This window comes from Ranitomeya variabilis, chromosome 5, assembly GCF_051348905.1.
Source record: "Ranitomeya variabilis isolate aRanVar5 chromosome 5, aRanVar5.hap1, whole genome shotgun sequence".
In the NCBI taxonomy this organism is placed as follows: Eukaryota; Metazoa; Chordata; class Amphibia; order Anura; family Dendrobatidae; genus Ranitomeya; species Ranitomeya variabilis.
Window position 1 is genome coordinate 631,644,666 of NC_135236.1, and position 25,422 is coordinate 631,670,087.

General features: G+C 49.0%; 5 protein-coding genes across 7 annotated transcripts in view; 1 reads left to right on the forward strand and 4 right to left on the reverse strand.

The window, feature by feature from the left end:
* The window catches only part of LOC143773949 (histone H1.01-like), a 208,196-nt gene that overhangs the window by 147,246 nt on the left and 35,528 nt on the right, over positions 1 to 25,422 (reverse strand). The gene's annotated exons all lie outside the window — the stretch shown is intronic.
* LOC143773947 (histone H2B 1.1-like) lies at positions 11,433 to 12,057 on the forward strand. Its single transcript, XM_077261249.1, has one exon. It carries the CDS (start codon positions 11,626 to 11,628, stop codon positions 12,001 to 12,003), a length of 378 nt encoding a protein of 125 aa, XP_077117364.1. The 5' UTR covers positions 11,433 to 11,625; the 3' UTR covers positions 12,004 to 12,057.
* LOC143773944 (histone H4-like) lies at positions 12,933 to 16,754 on the reverse strand. 3 transcript variants are annotated; one of them, XM_077261246.1, is made up of 2 exons: positions 16,444 to 16,754; positions 12,933 to 13,308 (listed from the first exon to the last, which is right to left on the reverse strand). In XM_077261246.1, exons 1-2 carry the CDS (start codon positions 16,748 to 16,750, stop codon positions 13,079 to 13,081), a joined length of 537 nt encoding a protein of 178 aa, XP_077117361.1. In that variant the 5' UTR covers positions 16,751 to 16,754; the 3' UTR covers positions 12,933 to 13,078. The 3 variants fall into 3 exon arrangements, 2 of the variants coding, with proteins under 2 accessions (XP_077117361.1, XP_077117362.1); XR_013215438.1 differs by lacking the exon at positions 16,444 to 16,754 and adding an exon at positions 13,802 to 13,909 and having other exon boundaries at positions 13,180 to 13,308; XM_077261247.1 differs by having other exon boundaries at positions 13,181 to 13,444.
* On the reverse strand, positions 18,399 to 18,809 carry LOC143775135 (histone H3). Its single transcript, XM_077262979.1, has one exon. The coding sequence runs from the start codon at positions 18,807 to 18,809 to the stop codon at positions 18,399 to 18,401; it is 411 nt and encodes a 136-aa protein (XP_077119094.1).
* On the reverse strand, positions 20,106 to 20,910 carry LOC143773946 (histone H1A-like). Its single transcript, XM_077261248.1, has one exon. It carries the CDS (start codon positions 20,861 to 20,863, stop codon positions 20,207 to 20,209), a length of 657 nt encoding a protein of 218 aa, XP_077117363.1. The 5' UTR covers positions 20,864 to 20,910; the 3' UTR covers positions 20,106 to 20,206.

Below are 25,422 nucleotides of genomic sequence, written 5' to 3' on the forward strand. Positions count from 1 at the left end.
AGCATGTCAATTCTCTGTGCGGATTCCACAATGTTTTACACCTATTCCTTAATAGGAATCCGCAGGTGTAAAACCACAGGTGAAATCCGTACAAAAACTGCACAAAATCCGCAGTAAATCCGCAGGTAAAACGCAGGGCATTTTACCTGCGGATCTTGCAGGATCTGCATGGAAAAATCCACAATGGAATCCACAACGTGTGCACATAGCCTAAGAGGTGCAGTTACAGCTGCTGCGCTCTATACACAGAGCGGTGACTGAAACCATGCCGGCGCCGCCCCCCTGGCTGCAGTGAGGAATAAAGTTAATTTCCTCCTGGCAGTGTGACTTTCAGTGCAGGCGACAGTGTCAGGACACTATTAACTATTATACTGTGTTTTGAGGGACCAATGGGAACATCATTCTATGTATAAGGGAGCTCTATTGGACATCATACTGTATGTACGGGAGCTGTGGGCCAATCATACTGTGTATAAGGGAGCCGTGGGTTCATCATACTGTGTATAGGGGGCAGTGCTGATATCATACTGTGTATAGGGGAGCAGTGGGGACATCATACTGTGTATAGGGGAGCAGTGGGGACATCATACTGTGTATAGGGGAGCAGTGGGGACATCATACTGTGTATAGGGGAGCAGTGGGGACATCATACTGTGTATAGGGGAGCAGTGGGGACATCATACTGTGTATAGGGGAGCAGTGGGGACATCATACTGTGTATAGGGGAGCAGTGGGGACATCATACTGTGTATAGGGGAGCAGTGGGGACATCATACTGTGTATAGGGGAGCAGTGGGGACATCATACTGTGTATAGGGGAGCAGTGGGGACATCATACTGTGTATAGGGGAGCAGTGGGGACAACATACTGTGTATAGGGGAGCAGTGGGGACATCATACTGTGTATAGGGGAGCAGTGGGGACATCATACTGTGTATAGGGGAGCAGTGGGGACATCATACTGTGTATAGGGGAGCAGTGGGGACATCATACTGTGTATAGGGGAGCAGTGGGGACATCATACTGTGTATAGGGGAGCTGTGGGATCATCATATTGTGTATTGGGGAGCTGTGGGGGCATTGTACTGTGTATAGGAAAGCTGTGGGCCCACCATACTGTGTATAGTCAAGCTGTTCATGGAGGCTACTTAGGGGACATAATTAAATGTTAAGTGGGCACTTAAACATTGCTATAGGGGCACTCAGAGTACTGAGACCATCAAAATTTCATATGTGGTATTATTACTTTTTAGGGACAAAATGTGAAGGGCACTAGCACAGGGCATTAATGTTTTCTAGGGGTGAATTTTATCATCTAGAGAGCACAAAGGAGTCATTATTACTATGTAAGGGACACAGTGGTGGCATTACTATGTGGGGCGGCACCATTATTGTACCATACTGCAGGTGCTGTAGGACACATATGGAAGCAGCGGCTCAGTATTGGGGTATCAGCAGAATGAGGAGTTTGTGCAGGTTGGGGATAGATGGGGACGGGGCTGGAAATGTGAGAAGTCTAATGTGTCCTCATAATATCTGCAGACGAGTCCTGGGTGGAGAAGATGTCATGTCGGTCTGGGCCAGATGGAAAAGATGAGAAAAATGAATGACTCCATCAGAAAGAATGTCCTCTGTAAATTATTGTCTATAACTGTGCTGCGATCTGTTATATGGTCTGCACGACTGGTATCTACCAATATATGGTCCTCATATAGTAATATCATTGTTCGGTTTTGTATATAGATTTATTTTCAGTCACAGTGCGGTCATCTGCTGATGTTCCCCCAGGCTCACAATTAGGGTGCACCACGTCGCTGTAGTCAGGGGTACCTGGTTAGGGGCCCACTCAGATTTTTTGCCCCCCTAAGCTGAAACCCTAGCTACGCCTCTGAGCGTTGGCATTGGGCCCCCCCCTTCTAATACTCACCTCTCCTGGTTCCTGCGGCAGCTGCAGCGTCTTCGGCGCCCTCTGACTCTGCGACGTCTCAGGGCAGAGGGTGCGATGACGTCATCACTGCGCGCTCAGCCTCTCTGTTCTGAGCGTTGCAGAGCCGGAGAGACGCTGAGTGCACGGGACCTGTGCTGGGAACGGGAGAGGTGAGGATTTTACTTTTTTTTTTTTTTTTTTTTTTTTTTTTTCCTTTATGTCTGACTCAGACAGACTTGGGGCAACATGCTGGAGACAGACTGGGGGCAGATTGCTGGAGACAGACTGGGGGCAGATTGCTGGAGACAGACTGGGGGCAACATGCTGGAGACAGACTGGGGGCAACATGCTGGAGACAGACTGGGGGCAACATGCTGGAGACAGACTGGGGGCAACATGCTGGACACTGCGCCTGTGCGGCCGCCCTGCTTGTGAATCCCAGCCCCGCACTCTGCATAATGCATAACACACTGCGGGGCTGGGATTACCAAGGTGGGTGGCCGCACAGGCGCAGTCTGCAAGCCTGGCTGTGAAGTCAGACGGCTAGAGCTCTCTGCGCCTGCACCAAACACCGATACACAGCGCAGGCACTGGATTTCATGGGTAAACAGTGCTGTGGGGGCGGTGCCCGGCGTTGAGTGACGGCAATGGGGGGGGGGGGGGGGGGGCGCCAAACTCGGAAACAGCCCCGGGCGGCAAAAGCTCTAGCTACGCCAGTGCGGCTACTACCGAGACATCTCACTGAATGCACAGCCTTCCAAGCTGCAGGGTTTACAGTCCTGGCACAGCTGACTAGCCGCTTCCTGGATCTATGGGGAAATAGCCATTATATGTCCCAATCACTGCACAAAGTCCTCCCCCAATAAGGGCTCATTTCCAGCCATCTGCAGATTATTCTTCTGATGCTGAGTTCTAGGAGCGACCCTCAATCTGCAATTACAGGCTGGCGGGGGAGGGGTTAATCCCTGCCAGAGCTTCTCCTCCGCTCCATCTACACAGGAGGAGGCTCCTCACTCACCCGATTATTATCCTATGCAGATTCCCTGTGGTGTCCGCGCTGATCCTATCACAGCCCGACTAAGACAAGTCTCCTACGTTCTGCCAGGAGCCTGATGTGACGCTGCCGGGTCTCGGGTGGGGGAAGTTGCCGTTTCTGTAAAGCAAGTGTGTAGTGGGGATCAGCGCACACACGGCCACTAAGGAGTTAAATGGTGGCGGATATTCCTGTATCTGGTATTGGTCGGCGCCTGCGGATGTCTCTCCCTCATTGGCTGATTACAGATCCGTTGGTGGTTTTGAATTTCCCTCTCAATCTCTGTTCTTTGTCCGTCAGATTATTACCTGCCCCTCTGCTGTAGCGGCGATCGCTGTGTATACTGGTGGGGGCAGCTCTACTACCCCGCTGATAACACCGGGTCCTGTCCTCCCAGCTGTCTGCCCCCAAACACTTGGATCGGTCGTCATTATTATTCTGGTGAGGTTATAATAATCTTCAGAGGCGCCATCCATCCCAACCATTAGTGTCCAGGACGTGGTCATCACATAGGAGTCTACGTACCCGGTACACAGGGCGTCCCTCTATCCAGCTGCCTCATACGGCCACATTCCCTGTGAATATTCGCTGCCCCCTAAAATCCACACGAATCTGATCAGTTTAATATGTAGCAGAATCAGAACATTCATCTCACGGCAGGACTTGGATTTCTGCTTTGTAGTTAGTAACCACATCACACCAGGGTATGTACTGTGGGGTCTCTGGGGGGCACAGTGCAGATATACCCCCCCAGAGATCTGTTTACTTTGTTAGAGATCAATGAGAAGAGACCGCATCACCCGAAGTCCGCGGTGCCGGCTCCAGTATGGAAAGAGGGGAGAGTATAAAAGACACGTCCCAGGCTGTAGCCGATACTACAGGCATCATCTGTACAGGGGATATTGTACCCTGCAGAGACGCTGAGCCCGATACTAATCAGCCCCCAATAAGAGCAGGATCTTAGGTTTCTAGGCAACATCTTAACATAGATTTTGAAAACGTCTGGACTTTCCCCCTTATTAGAGCTATAGTGGGATCTGATTGGGAAAACCAGGTTAGAATATTTAGGACAAGATATTGATAAAAAAAAAAAAAAAAAACCCTAGTCCCAGAGTCTGGATAATGCGACTCCCCTACTTTGACCGGGAACCCACAGCTTTGCTATCCAGTGAATATTGCTTCCTTATCTGGAAACCATAGATACATTTGAGGCAATCTAGAACAAGCCATCATTGCATTTCACAGATTAGGATAGTAGTATTATCTTTCTGAAAAAGGCCCGGGGATCATGGACTCGGTTTCATAAATAAGTGATGTAAAACTAATCAGCGTTATTCAACTGCAGTGATTTCCACCTTGTGTCTAATCTGGAGACTATCGGCTCCATTTATGTCAGAACATTGTATATAGGATATACTGGCCAGAGCCTCCTCATATAGGTGACATATTGGGCAGATCCCACAATAACTCCCCGATCTTCTCCCCAGCAGCTTATTCTAGAATTCTCCTTAACGACCAGTTTTACAGCTACAGGTGGATTGCGATAGAAATTGTGCGATCATGAAGGAGATTGCTGAGCGCAGGACTCCGGGCCGCACATAATACTCTGATGTCAGGATCCTACAGATCGGTCATCGGCGGCCGCCAGAATGTCTCCTGATAAGCGGGATCTACCTGTAGATTGTAGAGAAGGAAGACTCCAGGGAAGAGCAGACAATGGATGTTGGGGTAAAGAAAATATCGACCATGATATTCTCCTCACAGAAGGTCCCAACTCTACAGCAACGTCTGCTACGATGTGTGGGGAAAAGGAATCATTGCCTGGAGACGAAGTAAACACAAATATTAGGACTACATTACGGTTTACCACAACTCTGCCCCAAGTAATGGTGGCTCCCATCATGGCACAAATGTCACTAATGCCGGGAATATAAAGACTGATCTCCAGCAGCTTCAGAAGAGCCGAGAATAAGGAGAAAGTGGGATTAGTCCTGGGTAGTGGGGTTAATGTAATATTATCTATGAAAACCGAAGATCCTGCGATTCCTGAGGAGGGGGCTGGTACCAGGCTGTGTATATGCCGCTGTGAGAGCCCCTGTGCGGCTGCCTGTAATGTCAGCAGTGGTCACAGCCTGGGCCGTGTCCGTTATATCCTCCTGCCATACACGGGGGCCCTGTCTGCTCCCCTCTCTTTGTGCTGCCCTTTTATCTATAGACTGTATCTGGGATAATTCTCATTACGGGGGAAGAAGTTACATTATATTACAAGCTGGAAAGAAAAGCGGAAACTGAACAATGAGCGGAAAATTCAAACTCACTATCAGTTCTGGTTTCAGCTAATCAGCAGAGGAGGGAGGAGCTAATGTAGATTATATAAGCCCCGCCCTGGGTAACGTCATATCCGCTGTCCTCTCGCGTGTCCACCATCCCCTATATAAAGGAGGAGTCGGTGCTGATCAGTCATCACTTTCTGCTAACTGAGTAGAAGATGTCTGGTCGCGGCAAAGGAGGGAAAGGTCTCGGGAAGGGCGGCGCCAAGCGGCACAGGAAGGTGCTCCGTGATAACATCCAGGGCATCACCAAGCCTGCCATCCGCCGTCTCGCCCGCAGAGGAGGCGTCAAGCGCATCTCCGGCCTCATCTATGAAGAGACTAGTGATGGGAAATCTAGTTCATTTTGGTGATTAGTTCACCATGAACTAGTTCACTGAAAAGATTAGTTCATTTAGTTCATTTAGTTCAGTATTGCTCTGGATTCTGCTGAGAAGAGATGGATCAGTTCTAGTTCGTTACACAGAAGCTGTGGCTCCAAGGATGAGTTATAGTTTTGTTAAAATGATCAGAAATAGTTAATACATCTGATCATTACATAAAAAACTCTTGTTAAAGGGGTACTCAGTCTGGAGAAAAAAAATTCTAAAGTTAATTATTCAAGTTAGTAATTTCTTTTTTTTCTTTGTGAAATATTCAAACCTCCCAGTGCGCAGTGTATTATGTGCACACATTATGGTCACTTGCAGTGTCTCTGGTATTGAGCACTGAGCAGGCAGACAGGATTCATTTCACACCACTGCAATAGGTTACAAAAGGAAGAGATGTGGTGAAACTACACAGAACTACAGATTTACCAAGCTGCCTTAGGGTATGTGCACATGTTCAGGTTTTTTCGCGTTTTTTTCGTGTTTTTTCGCAATAAAAACGCTATAAAAACTCATTAAAAACGCATACATTATGCATCCTATCATTTAGAATGCATTCTGCGTGTTTTGTGCACATGGTGCGTTTTTTCCGCGGAAAAACCGCATCGCGGTAAAAAAAGCAGCATGTTCATTAATTTTGCGTTTTTTATGCGTTTTTCCAGGTATTCTATGCATTGGGAAAAAACGCACAAAAACGCGTCAAAATCGCGGTAAAACCGCATGCAGATTTCTGGCAGAAATGTCCGTTTTTTGTCAGGAAAATTTCTGCCAGAAATCCTGATGTGTGCACATACCCTTACAGTAAATGGATCTTTTGCTGCCCATAGCAACCAATCACAGCTCAGATTTCACTTGCCAGAGCACTGCACTACTGCAGTATCAGAAAGCTGACCTGTGATTGGTTGCTATGGGGCAAAGAAAATCTTCCTATTAGACAGCCTGATAATTCTCCACCCTAGCTCCTGTGAGGAGCTGATAGGAAATGCATCATGTCATGTGACCTGTGAACTAAATGAACTATGTGAACTAAATGAACTGCTGAACTAGATGTTCTGTTGAGAATGACTCAGGACAGCCTAGTTCAGCATCTCACTGAGCCCAGCAGCAGTTCCCCTGCCTGTATTAGTGTAGAGTACTGACTAATATGATTGTGTATGAGAGAGCTGAGAAGCCGTTCAGCATCCTGAGAACAGAACAGGAGCCAGTGGTAAAGATTGTAGCAAGGCTGATCCTGTACAGGAGGCTGATCCTCTACAGGAGGCTGATCTTATCACAAAGACTGGTGAGGGGCATGAACCACACCACAGAATCACTCTCTCATACACACATGAGCTGTGTCTGTCTACTGTACAATTTCAGTTTTTATTATTACTATTATATTTGTATTTGATGTGTGGTATAGTGTTTTACTACCTTCTTTTCCAGCATCAGGAGCTATAAAGAGCAAGTGTGAGAGCAGGGATCTTCAGTGTGAGGAGCTGTATGAGGGATCACTCTCTGTCTCCTCCCACTTGCTGTTTAGTTCATAATGAACTAATCTCTGTCAGGATGGTGAACTAGATGAACTAGTTCACTCTGAAGATTAGTTCATTTTGAACTACTCACTCACGAACTACCCATCACTAGAAGAGACTCGCGGTGTCCTGAAAGTCTTCCTGGAGAACGTGATCCGTGACGCCGTCACCTACACCGAGCACGCCAAGAGGAAGACCGTCACCGCCATGGACGTGGTGTACGCGCTGAAGCGCCAGGGCCGCACTCTCTACGGCTTCGGAGGTTAAGTGTGTTCTCTTCTTTATCCCGACACCCCAAAGGCTCTTATCAGAGCCGCCCACATCTTCCATGAAAGCCTACAATACCTGCTCCTGGAATAGAAGCATTAATGTGATCGGACTGTAGATTTGCAGCAGAACATGCGGAAGCCTCAATCTGCTCTCGGTCACTGGTTCTGTCACGTTTACTATGTAAGTCCGAAGTGTATTCGGCGCTATGGAGGATATTCACTGACGGTATGCAGCGCTATATCGGGGTATACTGGTGTAACTACTGATGGATGATTGTCCGCCGCATCCCTCACGCACTGGGTCCTAGTGCCGCCTGATTCCTGTGTTCTGCTGTTGGAGGCAGGCTGTTAACGCTTTCATTGCTCTGCTGCATTTTCAGCTTGATCTCTTCCTTTCGGATAGTATTTTTAATTAACTCTTTCCTCCACAGACCGCTGCCGTCAGTCACTGCTCGTTATACCCGTCTCTATTATGATCTGTTGTCCGATTTTGTCTTTATAACCTATATATATATATATATATATATATATATATATATATATATATATATATATATATATATATATATATATATATATATTTTCTAAATCTATCCAGAGCTTGTGTTATATTATAGAGAGCGGATACTGCTCCGGGGAATCAGACCCCTGTTGGGGTGGAAATCGGTCGCTGATCACTGAACACTAGCAGATCGCTCGATCTGACACCGCTTTGTGAGAAGACAAAACAGCGCGACGTGTGGGAACGTCATATCATTAATCTAGAAATCCGCCCTAAAACTCGCCGGGAGTCACCGGAGCACTGCAGGATGACCCTTTTAGTGTTCGCTGATGTTTGAAGGCTCCGATACAGCACAATGAACTGTAACCAACCGTCTCCTGAACATCCGACAGCAGCTCTGAAGGAGAAAATGGTTGAACATCAGAGGAAAATCGGCGACAAAACGCAGAGAGCCTCCGATCACAAGGATGAACGGCTGGAAAAGTCAGTGAGCAACGAAAGAGTTAACAGCTCATGTCCGCCGCTTACCAGAAGAACAATAATGTGGAAGCGGCGCAAGGACCCAGCGCTCTGAGAGGACACGGATCCGCAGGAGGCAGCGGGGGAGCAGCTCATGTAATGACGGGTGGGCGGCTCTGAGAAGAGGCTTTGTCGGTCATACAAGCACTGTGCCTTAAGCCCCCTATATAGTGATGTGTACCCCATTATGGTGCGCTTTTTCCTGTGCTGTGGGTTTCATTAGTTGAGCCTCTGAGCAAAGGCAAAAGATGACACCAGAGGCCGTGTTCTGTCCGCGCCCTATCCGTGTTTTGTCCTGGGTCTGCCTGTCGATAAATTGCAGTGTATGTGATAGTACTTTTATATATGGAATTATGTTTCCATTTTTTTACAATTACTGCATTTTTCATTAAGTAGAGAAAAAAAAAATGAATTCCACTGATATAAAAAAAACAAGCAAATACAGTGAGGACACGAGGAGTTTCCTAGACCCCCGACTGCCATGGCAACCACTGTCATCGGCGACATCTTCCTTATGCTCTGCTGCCCCCTCCTCTGCCAGGAAGGTCCTTTATAAATAAGAAATCAGGGTCTGGAGAGGACAGAGGGGTCTGAAAAAGGAGGTCGTAGAGTAGGACAGAGTCTTTTTTTGGGAAGAAAGGGATGGCGAGTCTAGGGGAGTAAAATAGCTGTGACTGCAGAACAGGTGGTCTGGAGAATGAAGGAAACGGACTATGTCTTTATTTACCATATATCTATAGGATTAGTAATGGATACTTATGTATCCATTACTTCTTCCTCTGTAAAGAGAAGGATCCGGAAAAGTCTGTAATCTCCACCGACCACAAAGGTCTCAGGTTATGAACACACCGGACAGATCACAGGATTTGGATAATGCAAATTAAGTCTCTGTATCCATGAAAGGAAACAGAAGCATGGCTGAGCCCCAGGTCTTGTATCACAGAATTCCGATACTGCTCCCCTAATCAGGAAATATACAGGCTCCTGTATGGGCCAGAAACTACCAATAATCGCTCAACACAAGCAGATTTCCCGATATCGGTCCGTCCTGGGACCACGCGTTATGTGAAGACAAAGAACAGAAAAAGCCACTGAGCGGGAACTGCCAACTTGTAACCAACATTAGCCCCTCCCCTGCCTCTGCTGATTGGCTGAGCACAGAACTGTTAGGGAGTTTGAATTTCCCGCTCGTCGTCGTCTCCGCAGCTTCTAAATGTCATTATGTAACTTCTTCCTCTGTAAAGAGAAGGATCCGGAATAGTCTGTAATCTCCACCGAGCACAAAGGTCTCAGGTTATTTGGAGAATCATGAATTAAACCCAATCATGTTTTACCAGATGACTGAGACCCCAAAATATCAGATCTGGGGAGCAAAGGGTTAAATAACAGACACTGATCACAGCAACTGGCTCAGAGCTGTAGAGGAGCTCAGCCCCGGATCTCACCATCACCCTCCTCAGCATTTAGCCTTCACCTCTATTGCGCCACCTGCTATTTATCCCGTCGTTAGGCGTAGAGACACCGCGGGAAGACTGGAGAGGACACAGATGCATGGACGACGCCCGGTGTCGGGTCGGACGATCCGCTCTTGTATGGTGATCCCCCACTGGAGTCCCTGATTACTGGCGCAGTATCCGCAGAAGCGGCGCTGGACTGATCGGTTGCCGCATCCTCCTCGCAGGTGATTTGTTGCTTCGGAAATTCCCGCTCAGTTACTTACGGTTCTCACCCGTTATTTCTAGTTGGGGAAATGTCGCAGCGATCAGTCCTGGGCTCTGAACAGAAAATCTGGTCAGCTGAGAGAGAGATCCGGGTGAGGAGCACAGGGGAGAGGCCGAGATCCGATCACTGCTCCTCTGCTTCTTGCAATAGGTGGCGTCCTCTGATCACTTGTGACAGTGAGAACATCAGTGAGAGAATCGCACCGACCTGATAGCAATAAAGGCAACCAAATGAGTCCCTGTATATCACCACACTGGCACTTCAATAATACATACTCACAAAAAAGACCTACAGAATCGAACTATATAATTAAAATCATTAATTAAATGATAAATAATGAATTAAAATCATCAATATTTATTAAATATTTTTTTAAAGATAATCGACAAAAAACATAATTATAAGGACATTCAACAGAAGGGGCTCCAGACAGTATGGCAATATGCTTAATCAAAGATGGTAAGTATACAGCTCCACCATAGCAATAAATAGGAACCCCGTAATATAGTATATATCCATTCTATGGGGTAACATATAGAACAATTACACCTATAAAAGAACAGCCTGGAGCTGGAAAATCCCACGCTGGCATATGTAATTCAAGACCAGCATACCATTATCACCAGTACAGGTGAAGGCTGTGTATCTAAATATCTCATGAACTCCAATGAGCCTAGACAAACCATCAACCACAGCGATAATGCCACACAGTCCCTGCTCAATAGCACAAAATCACCATTATAGTACCTGTCAGGACGCTGCGCAAGGATGACAATGTCAACGTGGATGCCAAAAACTGCCACAGAGATCCTCCTCTCCCCAACGTACGTTTCGCCCTGGCTTCTTCAGGGGGGGTAGCAATAAAGTCACGACCGACCAAGGTAAAAGCTCCTATATGAAAGAATGCAGCACTATAGGGGGGTATACATCACTATGCATGGGTAAAAACGATACATGGGGGGTTCCAGCGCTCTATTGAGGGTATGTAGTACAACATGGTGTTTGTAGCTCTATAAGAGGAGTATATAGCAGATATGGACGGAGGGTTTACAGTGCTATATACACAACATTACGTGTAAGGTATACAGCACTATTTGAGGATATAAAGCACCATGTGGAGTTTATACAGCGAAATACGGAGCTGTACAGCACTATATGAGGGTATACATTGCTATATTAACACACAGCGCAGTATATGGGGATTAACAACAACACAATCTGGGGGCGCGGCCATGGAGAGAAGATTTATTTATGGAGTAACCAATGAACTGCAGAGGGCGGAGCTTCTGCTGTTGATATTAGTCACCTGATTTTTCTCACCCAATAGCACAGCGATCTGACATCAGTGCTCATTTGCATGGGCCGGCTATAAATTCCGCTGCTCTGGGAGAGTCAGAATCATTTTCATTCTCACTTGTGACAAGAACTATTTGCGTTTATTATGGCTGATCCCAAGTCTGCTCCAGCCCCCAAGAAGGGCTCCAAGAAAGCCGTGACCAAGACCCAGAAGAAGGACGGCAAGAAGCGGAGGAAGAGCAGGAAGGAGAGCTACGCCATCTACGTGTACAAGGTGCTGAAGCAGGTCCACCCCGACACCGGCATCTCCTCCAAGGCCATGGGCATCATGAACTCCTTCGTCAACGACATCTTCGAGCGCATCGCAGGGGAAGCCTCCCGCCTGGCTCACTACAACAAGCGCTCCACCATCACCTCCCGGGAGATCCAGACCGCCGTGCGCCTGCTGCTGCCCGGAGAGCTGGCCAAGCACGCCGTGTCCGAGGGCACCAAGGCCGTCACCAAGTACACCAGCGCCAAGTGATCTGCTCCTCCCCCTGCTCCGCCATCACCCCAAAGGCTCTTCTAAGAGCCACCACCCCGCCTACATGAGAGCTGTGACTGCTGATAGATGTGTCCTGTCTCCCCGAGGTGTCTGATCGCACCGCCCGGGGCTCTGAGTCTTGTGACGGGAAAGAGCAGGTGAAGTAACAGAAGTGATTAAATGGTGGAGGGAGGAGAGAGAAAACCTTGTCAGTATTAGTAATACTCTGGTTATTTCTCTGTAAGTTGCTCTGTTCAGTCGCTTCTTGTCAGATGATTTGGTTTAGTTAATGATTCTCTTCTCAAATAACAGGAGACATTTGTGGTCTGTGGAGTTGATCTAGAGATTTTCCGGATCCTTCTCTGTATAGAGGAAGTGACGTCATTACAGTTAGAAGCAGCGGGAAATTCAAACCCCCTAACCTTTATGTATTCAGCCAATCAGGAGCGGGAGGGAGGAGCTAATGTTGTCATTGGTAACACGTTCTTAGTTCCCGCTCAGTGGCTGATGCCTTGTGCTGCGGCTCCCCTCCTTTGACCGGGAACCCACAGCTTTGCTATCCAGTGAATATTGCTTCCTTATCTGGAAACCATAGGTACATTTGAGGCACTCTAGAACAAGCCATCATTGCATTTCACAGATTAGGGTAGTAGCATTATCTTTCTGAAAAAGGCCCGGGGATCATGGACTCGGTTCCATAAATAAGCGATGTAAAACATATTTTTTTAACAATTACTGCATTTTTCATCAAGTAGAGGAAAAAAAATGAATTCCACTGAAATAAAAAACAAGCAAATACACAGTGGGGACACGGGTAGTTTCCTAGACCCCCGACTGCCATGGCAATCACTGTCATCGGCGACATCTTCCTTATGCTCTGCTGCCCCCTCCTCTGCCAGGAAGGTCCTTTATAAATAAGAAATCAGGGTCTGGAGAGGACAGATGGGTCTGAGAAAGGAGGTCGTAGAGTAGGTCAGAGGCTTTTTGGGAAGAAAAGGATGGAGAGTCTAGAGGAGTAAAATATTAAGAAATCTCGTTTATTTTTTATTTATTTTTTCCGTCAGAACATTGCATCTCAATCAGCGTTATAGGCATGCGATATACTGGCCAGGGACTCGTCCTGTAAGTGACATTTAGCCCGATCCCGCACTCTCCTCGATCTTCTCCCCCAGTCCCCGGCTGCTTCCGGCAGGAGGATTGTCGGATTGCTGAGAGCGCAGTACTCCCGGTAACACAACTCCTCGGCAGCCGCCAGAATGTCTCCCAATATCCTATCTGCAGGGAGGTTGTAGAACAGGAAGAGTCCTGGGAAGAGCAGACAGGTGATCAGGGTAGTAGTGATGTGTAGACATGACGCTGGACATAAGGAACTAGCGATAACCTCCTCGTCACAGAAACTGTGCACATCTGTATAAATTCCTGCTCAGGTGCCATCACTGTTCTGAAAAGCAAAGGGTTAATATAATGGCATAAAATCACTGCGAAGTGCAGAGAGCTCCGGTCATAGATCTGACTAAGAAGATGAAGTCTCCCCGGGGACCAGTGGCCTCCGTGTTCTCAGTGGTTGGTACTGCCCGAGATGTGCCCCGTGTGTCTGACCCGGAGACGGCTGCATTACATTTCCCGGCACTTTATTACAATCAGTATTGTGGGCGATATACTGACAGGGAAACGTCCTAGAAGCGACATTTCGGGGCAGACTGATTCATCTACTGTACTACTTTATTCCTGCAATCTAGGTAAAGATGAGCTCCACAACTAAAGGCAGGAGGTCTGTGAAAACATGATCCTACATTACCTCAGTAATACCCGGGCCATAAAGAAGCTGCCGCCTCCTGAGGAGCCAATGTCCGGCTGTGTGCAGGGATGTGAGCGGCTTTATCCATCAGCAGCCCGGGTGTAGGGGATTGCTGAGAGGGTTGTACTGCTGAGCCGGCAAGGGATGGTGAGAGTAATAGTGCAGTGAGCTGACGACCCTGGGCATTGGTGATTAGTCTGCTTCCAATCTGGGGGAACAGAGGCAGGTAATAATCCGACATCCATCTAACAGCGACTGAGCGGGAGAATCATAGCGAACAACCGATCCTTCAACTGCAAATGACCGAGAATCATCGGCCCAAAGCGCCAATCAATGCCCAATAAGTGTTTCCTCCTCCATTTAACACCTTAGTGCCCGTGTTTGTGCAGATTCCCGCTCCACATGTACACGCTTTCCCCAGCGCTGCACAGAAGCGGTGACGTCCCCCACCCCAGGATCCTATGAAATATATGAGGCTTGTCTGAGTCTGGTCGGATCGGAGCGGTTACAGCAGGAAGTCAGTATAGGATATTACGTGAGTGAGGAGCCTCCTGCACGTGCAGATGGGTTGTTGTATTACCACAAAGGCTCTTGTTAGAGCCATCACCCATTGTCCGGCAGAGCTGTGTGATCAAAGCTCTATTTTGAAGGATGCATCACTACATGGAGTTCTATATGGAAGGGACAGAGCAGTATGTGGGGAACAAAGCATTACAGGGGGACACAACACAATCCGGGCATGTACAGCGCTATATAGTGGAACATAGAGATTTACATGAAATGAACTGTTATTAGCTCCGCCCCCTGTAGCTCATTGGTGGCTCCTCAATTCTCTTCGCTATTGGCAGATTCAGATCCGTCCATTGACAGGATAGGAAGGCGGGGCATCAGCCTATAGAAACCAGCGAACACGGTCTTGTCTCCACACAATTCTCTGACTCATAATCTTCATCATGTCCGGACGCGGTAAACAAGGAGGAAAGGTCCGCGCTAAGGCCAAGACCCGCTCATCCCGGGCAGGACTGCAGTTCCCAGTCGGCCGTGTGCACAGGCTTCTCCGCAAGGGCAACTACGCCGAGAGGGTGGGCGCCGGCGCTCCGGTCTATCTGGCCGCTGTGCTGGAGTATCTGACCGCTGAGATCCTGGAATTGGCCGGCAATGCTGCCCGGGACAACAAGAAGACCCGCATCATCCCCCGACACCTGCAGCTGGCGGTGCGCAATGACGAGGAGCTGAACAGGCTGCTGGGTGGGGTGACCATCGCCCAGGGGGGCGTCCTGCCCAACATCCAGGCCGTACTGCTGCCCAAGAAGACCGAGAGCAGCAAGGCGAGCAAGAGCAAGTGAGCGCTGCTGCCGATCTCCCCTGTCCACACACCCAAAGGCTCTTCTAAGAGCCACCCACATGTTCTCATAAGAGCTGATATCGGCCGATGGTCTGCACTAGTGTCCGCTAACACATGTGCCCCCGCGGTATATAGATACAACTATACACGATCTGTACTGCGGTCACCACAGGGCAGAGGCCTAATGTTCTTCCTGCCACATGTTACTCCGGGTGACATCGCAGCGGTTGCTATGTCCACAGTATTCTATAACATATGCTGCAGAGTGTGCGGCTTACACAGGAGATGGCGGGGAACGAGGCAGCGAGCTCTTACCAGCATTAGTGGGGAAGCCGGTCTATCAGATTAGTAGCCTCACTAAGGGTTATGACCAACGAGTCTGAAGATGTTTTGTTGTTTTCTTACGCGGCAATTTTTTTTGTTTTTTTTTATAGGTTTAACAACAAATAAGCATCACAATAATAACATGCAATGCAGGGAGGTGCGCTGATGTGAATACACTAAAAAAATGCTACAAAAAAAAGAAAAAAAATTGGCACAAATATGGGCACCAAAGAGAGTTGAAGAACCTCTTATTTTGGCACTGGGTTCTCCGAGTAGTGGATAATGGATGTCGGGGGTCGCTGTCAGCGCAGTGTAGGCATCTTCCGCAATGATCTGCATGTGTACATTCAGCAGTGCAGGAGGCTCCTCATTCACCCACTAAATTAATTAGATCAGCCGACATGTGCCCGAAAACACGCGGACACGACCTGTTATGTATACTTGTATATGGGATCTATGATTTTATCTTTAGAGGCCGCCATCCATACCAGAGTTTAGTGCCCAGGACGCGGTCATTTAGGAGTCTACAGGCCGAGTCCATTTATCAATCCAACCACATTCCCTTTCACTATTCGCAGCCTTCCTACAACTCACGAATCTGAGCAGGAAAATATAAATATCAGAATCTCCTTTACTTCACATCAGGACTTGGATGTCTGCTCTGTAGTATCAGCAGCATAATAGGGTATGACTGTGCAGAAACCTCTATGTACGGCCCAGTGCGGATACATCCCCGAACACTCCGGGTAGATTTCTGTTCTCGATTAGAATGAGAACAGCATCAACTAAGTCCAGAAAACAGAGATTGAACGTCTTGATACCCCAATGTACAGCGTGTGAAGCCTGCAGTGGCAGTCACACAAGCACAGTGCCCATTAGCACACAGCAGGACAATGCAGCCTTTCATGTAAGATGTGGGCGGCTCTGATAAGAGCCTTTGGGGAGTTGGGATAAACAAGAGAACACACTTAACCTCCGAAGCCGTAGAGAGTGCGGCCCTGGCGCTTCAGCGCGTACACCACGTCCATGGCGGTGACGGTCTTCCTCTTGGCGTGCTCGGTGTAGGTGACGGCGTCACGGATCACGTTCTCCAGGAAGACTTTCAGGACACCGCGAGTCTCTTCATAGATGAGGCCGGAGATGCGCTTGACGCCTCCTCTGCGGGCGAGACGGCGGATGGCAGGCTTGGTGATGCCCTGGATGTTATCACGGAGCACCTTCCTGTGCCGCTTGGCGCCGCCCTTCCCGAGACCTTTCCCTCCTTTACCGCGACCGGACATCTTGCACGCAGTCAACAGAAAACGATGACTGATCAGTGCAGAGTCCTTCCTTTATGTAGAGAGTGAGCGGACCGGAGCGAGAACAGCAGAGATGACGCGCTTCCGGGGCGTGATTTCTAGTAGTTAGCTCCTCCCTTTTGTTCCCGATTGGTTGAACACAGAACGGTTGCAGATTTTGAATTTCCCGCTTATTGTTCTGTTTTTTTTTTCCGCGCTTCTCTATTCTTCTCCTCATCTGCGCCGCTGCTAGATCTGTTGGCTATTTTGATTTTTACTTTCATTGTAGTTTCCTGTTGCTACTTTTCAGCTTCTGCCACATGTTTGAAAGTTGAATAAAAATATATTTTAGGGGCAATGATCTCCAGAAAACTCATCTGCTCCCGGGCAGTCACTCATCAGTACCCGACTGGCGGCCATTACCGGTCACTACAGAGCAGTGAGCTGCATGTAGCCAGTCCCCGGGCGGCGCCAACCCTGGAGAACATGGGGGTACTCAAATATACTATAATTACATAACGATCCACCCACCACAAATGTGATCTGTAGCACCACAGCAGCGCACTGGGAGGGATCTGCTCCGATCAATGTCAGGCAGATTCACATAAGGCGCCATCAGGACTGTAAACCCTGCAGCTTGGAAGCTGTGCACTCAGTGAGATGTCTCGATAGTAGCCGCACCCAGTGTTCTATGAGGAGTCGGCTTCCTTCAGGAGCTTTGTCCCCTGTATAAACTGTACTTATCCCTCATGGGTGTACTTGTCCCCTCAGAGGTGTATGATCAGGGCCATCACATTGTCACTTCGGAGCGGCATGATCAGTGCCAGCATCTTTTCTCCGCAGAGCTGTATGATCAGTACGACCACTTCTACAGCTACAGGCAGGAGGTCCGAGATAGGAAATGTTCCACCATGTATTGCAGAAAAGAGAGGAAGCAGCGGAAACATATGGACAGCGGTAAGGTGCCTGACACTGGCAATGTAACTGTCACCAGGGCCCAACCACAGCAATGTCATCCATGATGTGCTGGAAGGAAGTATTGGCTGGAGAAATACACGACTATGCTGCCATAACTCTGCCGCTAGTAATGATGACTCCAATTATCGTAACAATGTCACTAATGCCGGGAATATGAAGAACTGATCCTCTGCAGCTATAGGAAGAGCCGTGAGTGAGGAGTTGGGGCGCTTTCAAATGTAAACCTAAAATCCTGTGATGGAGGACTGGATCAGGCTGTGTATATGCAGGTACGAGGTCCACTATGCCGCTGCCTGGATTATCGGTCATCATAGCCTGAGACTTGTCTTACTTCCCACACACACTGGGGCCCTGGCTGCTCCCTCCTCTTTAACTCTTGGAGTTGGCACCGCGGATCTGAGGAAAAGCTGCTCGTTCTTAGCAATTCATGGTGTGGCAGATAACGAGATCACTCAGCACTTCGGCATCAAGGCACTGACAGGTGAGGAGCCCCTCTCCGTCCACTCATTACTGACAGGATCATTGACAGCAGAGGACCCAGTGCCCCGGACATTAGTAAGGACAAGTGACCTATAATTGGCAGAGTAAGATGTTAGGAATGAGCTCGTCTTGAGGGAGGATTTGGTGGCTCTGAAAAGAGCCTTTGTGGTACAGTCAGGTGTGGAGGACAGATCTAAGCTCTCTCCCCACGGATCCGGCGGGCCAGCTGGATGTCTTTGGGCATGATGGTGACCCTCTTCGCGTGGATAGCGCACAGGTTCGTGTCCTCGAACAGCCCCACCAGATAAGCCTCACTGGCCTCCTGCAGGGCCATGACGGCCGAGCTCTGGAAGCGCAGATCGGTCTTGAAGTCCTGGGCGATCTCTCTCACCAGGCGCTGGAAGGGAAGCTTACGGATCAGCAGCTCGGTAGATTTCTGATAGCGGCGGATCTCACGGAGAGCGACTGTTCCTGGCCGGTATCTGTGCGGCTTCTTCACGCCGCCAGTGGCGGGAGCGCTCTTCCTGGCAGCCTTAGTGGCCAGCTGCTTGCGGGGAGCTTTCCCTCCGGTGGATTTACGGGCGGTCTGCTTGGTTCTGGCCATAGCTCTGTATAGAAGAGAACAGAAGTGATGAGGGGAGCGGCGGGAGCAGGGTATTTATACTCCTCTGCTCCTATTCACGCTCCATGTGGACACGCCCCCTGCGCACCATTGGTATTTTGAAGAACGTGAGCAGCCAATAACTGGGATGTCATTGACCAATCATTGTTCAGAAGATACTCACCCTGATTCCCTGTAATCCCTCCTTCTTAAAGAGTGGACGGGGATCTCTCTTCACTTTTTCCGACTGCGAATACAGGCAGCGTCACACCGTGTCTACATGCGTCTTCTACAGCAGGAGCCGCAGATCTGTGTTTCTATATTCCCAATACCCGGAGCTGTACCGTGGCTCCTCTATCAGGAGGCTCCGATTCTCACATCGCAGTAATAACCGCACCCCTCCTCATTCACTAAACAGACGGTTTACATGCGCTGATGAATGATTAGGAGGAGGCAAGAATTAGATTTCTGTAGGACATCGGCCCCTTCCCTCTGTTAATTACACTCATCTGTCAGCTCGACCGGTGTGATCGGAGCGCAGCTCTCTGCGGATTGCGGGAGAAGCGTATTCATTGTCGCACTGGAACAGCTCCCTGTCCACACGGTCATCTAGAAGCGCCAGCAGAAATACGGGCCCTGATCATACAGCTCTGCGGAGGAAAAGAGCGGAATCGTAAATTCTGATGAATAGAAAATCCCAGTGGGGACAAGTGATCAGTTTTATTATTAATGTGGTCCCCACTGATGACTGTACTCGGCGGTTCGTTAATATTCACTAAACTTGAATGTGCCTGGTAAGTGATGCGGAGCTTCCCGCAATAAGGAGCTGCAGATCATCCCCGGACACACCGTGACAGCTGATGAGTGATGACCCTTTCTCTCGTTGTGCAGAGCCAGTGTCATTATGAAAGTCAGTGTCAGTGGGAATGGCCTGCCTCCCTCTGTGCGTTTTGAATGGCTGTTTTTGTACAGGAGCTGCAGGGAGGAGAGTCCTGGCTGCTGCTGCTGTATGTGGTGCCAGATCTTTCCCAAGCCGCTCCGCTGTCAGGGGCCCTTGGCACATTCCTTGTTATATGTAACAAGCGCAGAATGAAGAGGGGAAGCGGGAATTGCTCGCTGTATAACAGAGGGAACTATCGAGTCCATACAAGTTACGGGGCCACCGCTAGTCTGCGAATCATAGGGTTAATAAACTTGTGATTAAATCACTGCGGGAGGGCAGAGATCTCCGATTGGCATAAGGGCGCTAACTGGTCAGTATCATTGGCAGCAGAGTACAGACACCAGATGTTACCGAGCACAAGTGATCACTGGGCAGATGAGAGGAATGAGCTCGTCTTGAGGGAGGATTTGGTGGCTCTGAAAAGAGCCTTTGTGTGTTACATAACAGTGGCTGCAGCTTATTTCTTAGCCGCGGGCTTCTTGGCTTTAGCCGCCTTCTTAGCCGGACTCTTGGCAGCTTTGGGTTTGGCCGCCTTCTTAGCCGGACTCTTCGTCACCTTCTTGGGTTTCGGAGCTGCTTTCGGCTTCTTGGGGCTCTTGGCTGCCTTTTTGGCCGCGGCTGCTGCGGGCTTCTTTGCCTTCTTAGGGCTCTTCTTGGCCGCAGTCGGGGCCTTCTTGGGCTTCTTCGGGGATTTGGCCGCTTTCTTGGCTGCTGGTTTCTTGGGCTTGGCCGCAGCCGCCGGCTTCTTCTTGGCCGCCTTCTCCTTGGTCTCCTGCTGCTTCTTGTTCAGCTTGAAGGACCCGGAGGCGCCGCTGCCCTTCACCTGGAGGAGGGCGCCCTTGGTGACCAGACCCCTGACGGCCAGCTTCAGGCGGCTGTTGTTCTTCTCCACATCGTACCCACCGGCAGACAGAGCCTTCTTTAGGGCGGCCAGAGAAACCCCGCTGCGCTCCTTAGAGGCGGACACGGCTTTCACGATCAGCTCGGAAACGCTGGGACCGGAGGGCTTCTTGCTCTGCTTGGCGCCCCCTGCGGCGGATTTCTTCGGCTGCTTCTTGGACTTGGCGGCCGGTTCTGCGGGAGGAGGAGCGGCGGCTGGCGCGGTCTCGGCCATCTTGTAGTAAGTAATGGGGGAAACACAACTATCTCCTGGAAGGAAAAAATCACTGAGTCCAGAGCTGGCGGCGCCTCATATATGTACAGTCACACTGCGCACTGATTGGCTGACGAGCTGCATCGCCCTGAGCTTTTATTGGATGATATTGGACGCTGACCCCGCCCTCTCCTGTCTGAGCCAAGAGAAGCTCCGCTCTCCCTTTGTGTTTCCCTGCCCGGGATCAGAGCCCATTACCGGCCAGCAGGGCGCGCTGTCTCCGTATCCCCTCCTCCTGAAATCTCCCCTACATGTCTATAGCTGTCACTGGCGGAGGAGGCAGAAAGGAGCCAGGAGGAGGCCCGGGATCTCCCCATAGTCCTGGAGCAGCTGAGAAGCCAGGAGGCGGCTCCCGCCCTGTTATATCCAGTGTGTGCAGTGTATGGGGGAAACAGAGAAAACAGAACCTTTCATTCTGAAGCTAGGACATTACAGACCGGCCAGCAATCCCAGCGTGTTTACATCGCTATTTTCTATATACTGCAGCATATGGAGCATGAAACGGGTTTGCCGAGTAATCAGAGCTATATGGCAGAATACAGCACTATATAGAGGTCGGGTTTGCTGCAGTATCTGGTGTGTATTCAGCCTTGTGCGATATTCACAGCATCATCTTGGCGGATACAGCACAGTATGGGGGTATGTGGCGCTATAAGCGTGGTATACAGCATTACATGGGTGTATACAGTGTTTTATGGCAGAATACAACATTTTGTGCGAAAAATACAACAGTATTTGAATTGAGCGTGTACAGCAGTGTAGAGGGCAGATGCAGCCATAGAGAGGGTTACATGGCGCCGGGTGGAGATTATATAGCACTTTTTGGCCATCCACATAGCTAGATGGGATGTATAGATCACCATATGGAGGGTGCAGTGCAGTATATGGAGATACCCAGTACTATATGGAGATATACAGCAATTAGGGAGCGCGCACATCACTATATCAGGATTATACAGCTCTGTATGGTGGTATGGAGCACTATCTGGATACAGGAGATGCTGCAGTATATTCAGGAATACAAGACTATATTGAGGGTTATTAGCGCTATATAGTGGTGTACAGTACTACTTGATTGGCATACACCAAAAAATGGGTGTATGGAACGGTAATTGGCTGTATGCAGCGCTATGCTGAATATTGAGTATTTGGAAATATACAACATTTACAGTAATATAGGGCGATTTTACAGCACTATATGGAGTGCCCACATCACTTTCTGGAGAGTAGACAGCACTATATGGAGGTATACAGCAGTATATGTAAGTATCAGCACTATGTTGGATTCATCACTATACCGAGGCTGTATAGCGTTTACTGCAATTTATGGAAATATATATGACTATATAGAGGATACACATCACTAATCGGAGGTATAAGGTGCTGAGGGTGTTCAACCTTATTTATAGATTATACAGGTTTATGTGGAAGACATGCAGCATTACACAAGTATTCAGGAGTAAATGGGGAGTATGCAGCATATGTGGCCTTTGTTGTGCACCCACTGTGGCAATAACTAAAAGAGGATTATACCCACAATGCCAAGCATTAATAGAGGATTGTAACCACTGTGCCAGGAACACATAGAGAATTACACGCACTGTGCCAAGCACTAATGGAGGATTATACCCACTGTGCCAAGAACGAAGATTATTTTAACCACTGTGCCAAGCACTAATAGAGAAGTGTACCCACTGTGCCAAAAAGTAAAAGAGGATTATACCCACTGTGCAGAGGACTAATAATTAATTACAAGCACTGTGCCAAGAACTAATAGAGGAATATAGCCACTCTGCCAAGAACTAATAGACAATTGCACCCACTATGTGAAGAACTAATAGATTTCACGCACTGTGCAAAGACCAATAGAGGATTATACTCACTGTGCCAAGCATTTATAGAGGGTTGTACCCACTGTGCCAAGAACTAATAGAGGATTGTACTCACTGTGCCAAGAACTAATAGAGATTGACATATTTCCAGACATGAATCTCACATTGTCATTAATGGAGACCAAAATGTCTCCTTCCTCCAAGAAGCAGAGGCGCCGAAATGAGGAGTTCTTTTTTTTTTTTTAACTTTTTTTTAGCATAATAAAGAGACGCGGGAAAATGAATGCTGATTGAGCGGTAAATTCAAATCATCAATTGTTCCGCGTTCAACCAATTAGAGAGTAAGGGGTGGAGCTGATAATGGAAATTCAGATAACCAAATCTCCACCGGAACGCGTCATCTCTGCGGTTCTCACTTCGGTCTGCTCGCCCTCTATATAAAGGAAGTACGCAGCACTGCTCAGTCATCTTGTTCTGTTGATTGCGTGCAAGATGTCTGGTCGCGGTAAATGAGGAAAAGGACTCGGGAAGGGCGGCGCCAAGCGGCACAGGAAGGTGCTCCGTGATAACATCCAGGGCATCACCAAGCCTGCCATCCGCCGTCTCGCCCGCAGAGGAGGCGTCAAGCGCATCTCCGGCCTCATCTATGAAGAGACTCGCGGTGTCCTGAAAGTCTTCCTGGAGAACGTGATCCGTGACGCCGTCACCTACACCGAGCACGCCAAGAGGAAGACCGTCACCGCCATGGACGTGGTGTACGCGCTGAAGCGTCAGGGCCGCACTCTCTACGGCTTCGGAGGTTAATTGTGTTCTCTTCTTTATCCCGACACCCCAAAGGCTCTTATCAGAGCCGCCCACATTTTGCATGAAAGGCTGCATTGTCCTGCTGTGTGCAAATGGGCACTGTGCTTGTGTGACTGCCACTGCAGGCTTCACACGCTGTACATTGGGGTATTAAGACGCTCAATCTGTTTTCTGGACTTAGTTGATGCTGTTCTCATTCTAATCGAGAACAGAAATCTACCCGGAGTGTTCGGGGATGTATCCGCACTGGGCCGTACATAGGGTATGACTGTGCAGAAACCTCTATTATGCTGCTGATACTACAGAGCAGACATCCAAGTCCTGATGTGAAGTAAAGGAGATTCTGATATTTATATTTTCCTGCTCAGATTTGTGAGTTGTAGGAAGGCTGCGAATAGTGAAAGGGAATGTGGTTGGATTGATAAATGGACTCGGCATGTAGACTCCTAAATGACCGCGTCCTGGGCACTAAACTCTGGTATGGATGGCTGCCTCTAAAGATAAAATCATAGATCCCATGTACAAGTATACATAACAGGTCGTGTCCTCGGGCACATGTCGGCTGATCTAATTTATTTAGTGGGTGAATGAGGAGCCTCCTGGTGCTTCCTACACTGCTGAATCTACACATGCAGATCATTGCGGAAGATGCCTACACTGCGCTGACAGCGACCCCCGACATCCATTATCCACTACTCGGAGGAGAACCCAGCGCCAAAATAAGAGGTTCTTCAACTCTCTTTGGTGCCCATATTTGTGCCATTTTTTTTTCTTTCTTTTTTTTGTAGCAATTTTTAGTGTATTCACATCAGCGCACCTCCCTGCATTGCATGTTATTATTGTGATGCTTATTTGTTGTTAAACCTATAAAAAAAAACATTGCCGAGTAAGAAAACAACAAAACAACTTCAGACTCGTTGGTCAGAACCCTTAGTGAGGCTACTAATATGATAAACCGGCTTCCCCACTAATGCTGGTAAGAGCTCGCTGCCTCGTTCCCCGCCATCTCCTGTGTAAGCCGCACACTCTGCAGCATATGTTATAGAATACTGTGGAAATCGCAACTGCTGCGATGTCACCCGGAGTAACATGTGGCAGGAAGAACATTAGGCCTCTGCCCTGTGGTGACCGCAGTACAGGAGCACGGATCGTGTATAGTTGTATCTATATACCGCGGGGGCACATGTGTTAGCGGACACTAGTGCAGACCATCGGCCGATATCAGCTCTTGTGAGAAGATGTGGGTGGCTCTTAGAAGAGCCTTTGGGTGTGTGGACAGAGGAGATGGGCAGCAGCGCTCACTTGCTCTTGCTCGCCTTGCTGCTCTCGGTCTTCTTGGGCAGCAGCACGGCCTGGATGTTGGGCAGGACGCCCCCCTGGGCGATGGTCACCCCACCCAGCAGCCTGTTCAGCTCCTCGTCATTGCGCACCGCCAGCTGCAGGTGTCGGGGGATGATGCGGGTCTTCTTGTTGTCCCGGGCAGCATTGCCGGCCAATTCCAGGATCTCAGCGGTCAGATACTCCAGCACAGCGGCCAGATAGACCGGAGCGCCGGCGCCCACCCTCTCGGCGTAGTTGCCCTTGCGGAGAAGCCTGTGCACACGGCCGACTGGGAACTGCAGTCCTGCCCGGGATGAGCGGGTCTTGGCCTTAGCGCGGACCTTTCCTCCTTGTTTGCCGCGTCCAGACATGGAGACGATAATGTCAGAAAATTGTGTGGAGACAAGACCGTGTTCGCTGGTTTCTATAGGCTGATGCCCCGCCTTCCTATCCTGTCAATGGACGGATCTGAATCTGCCAATAGAGAAGAGAATTGAGGAGCCACCAATGAGCTACAGGGGGCGGAGCTAATAACAGTTCATTTCATGTAAATCTCTATGTCCC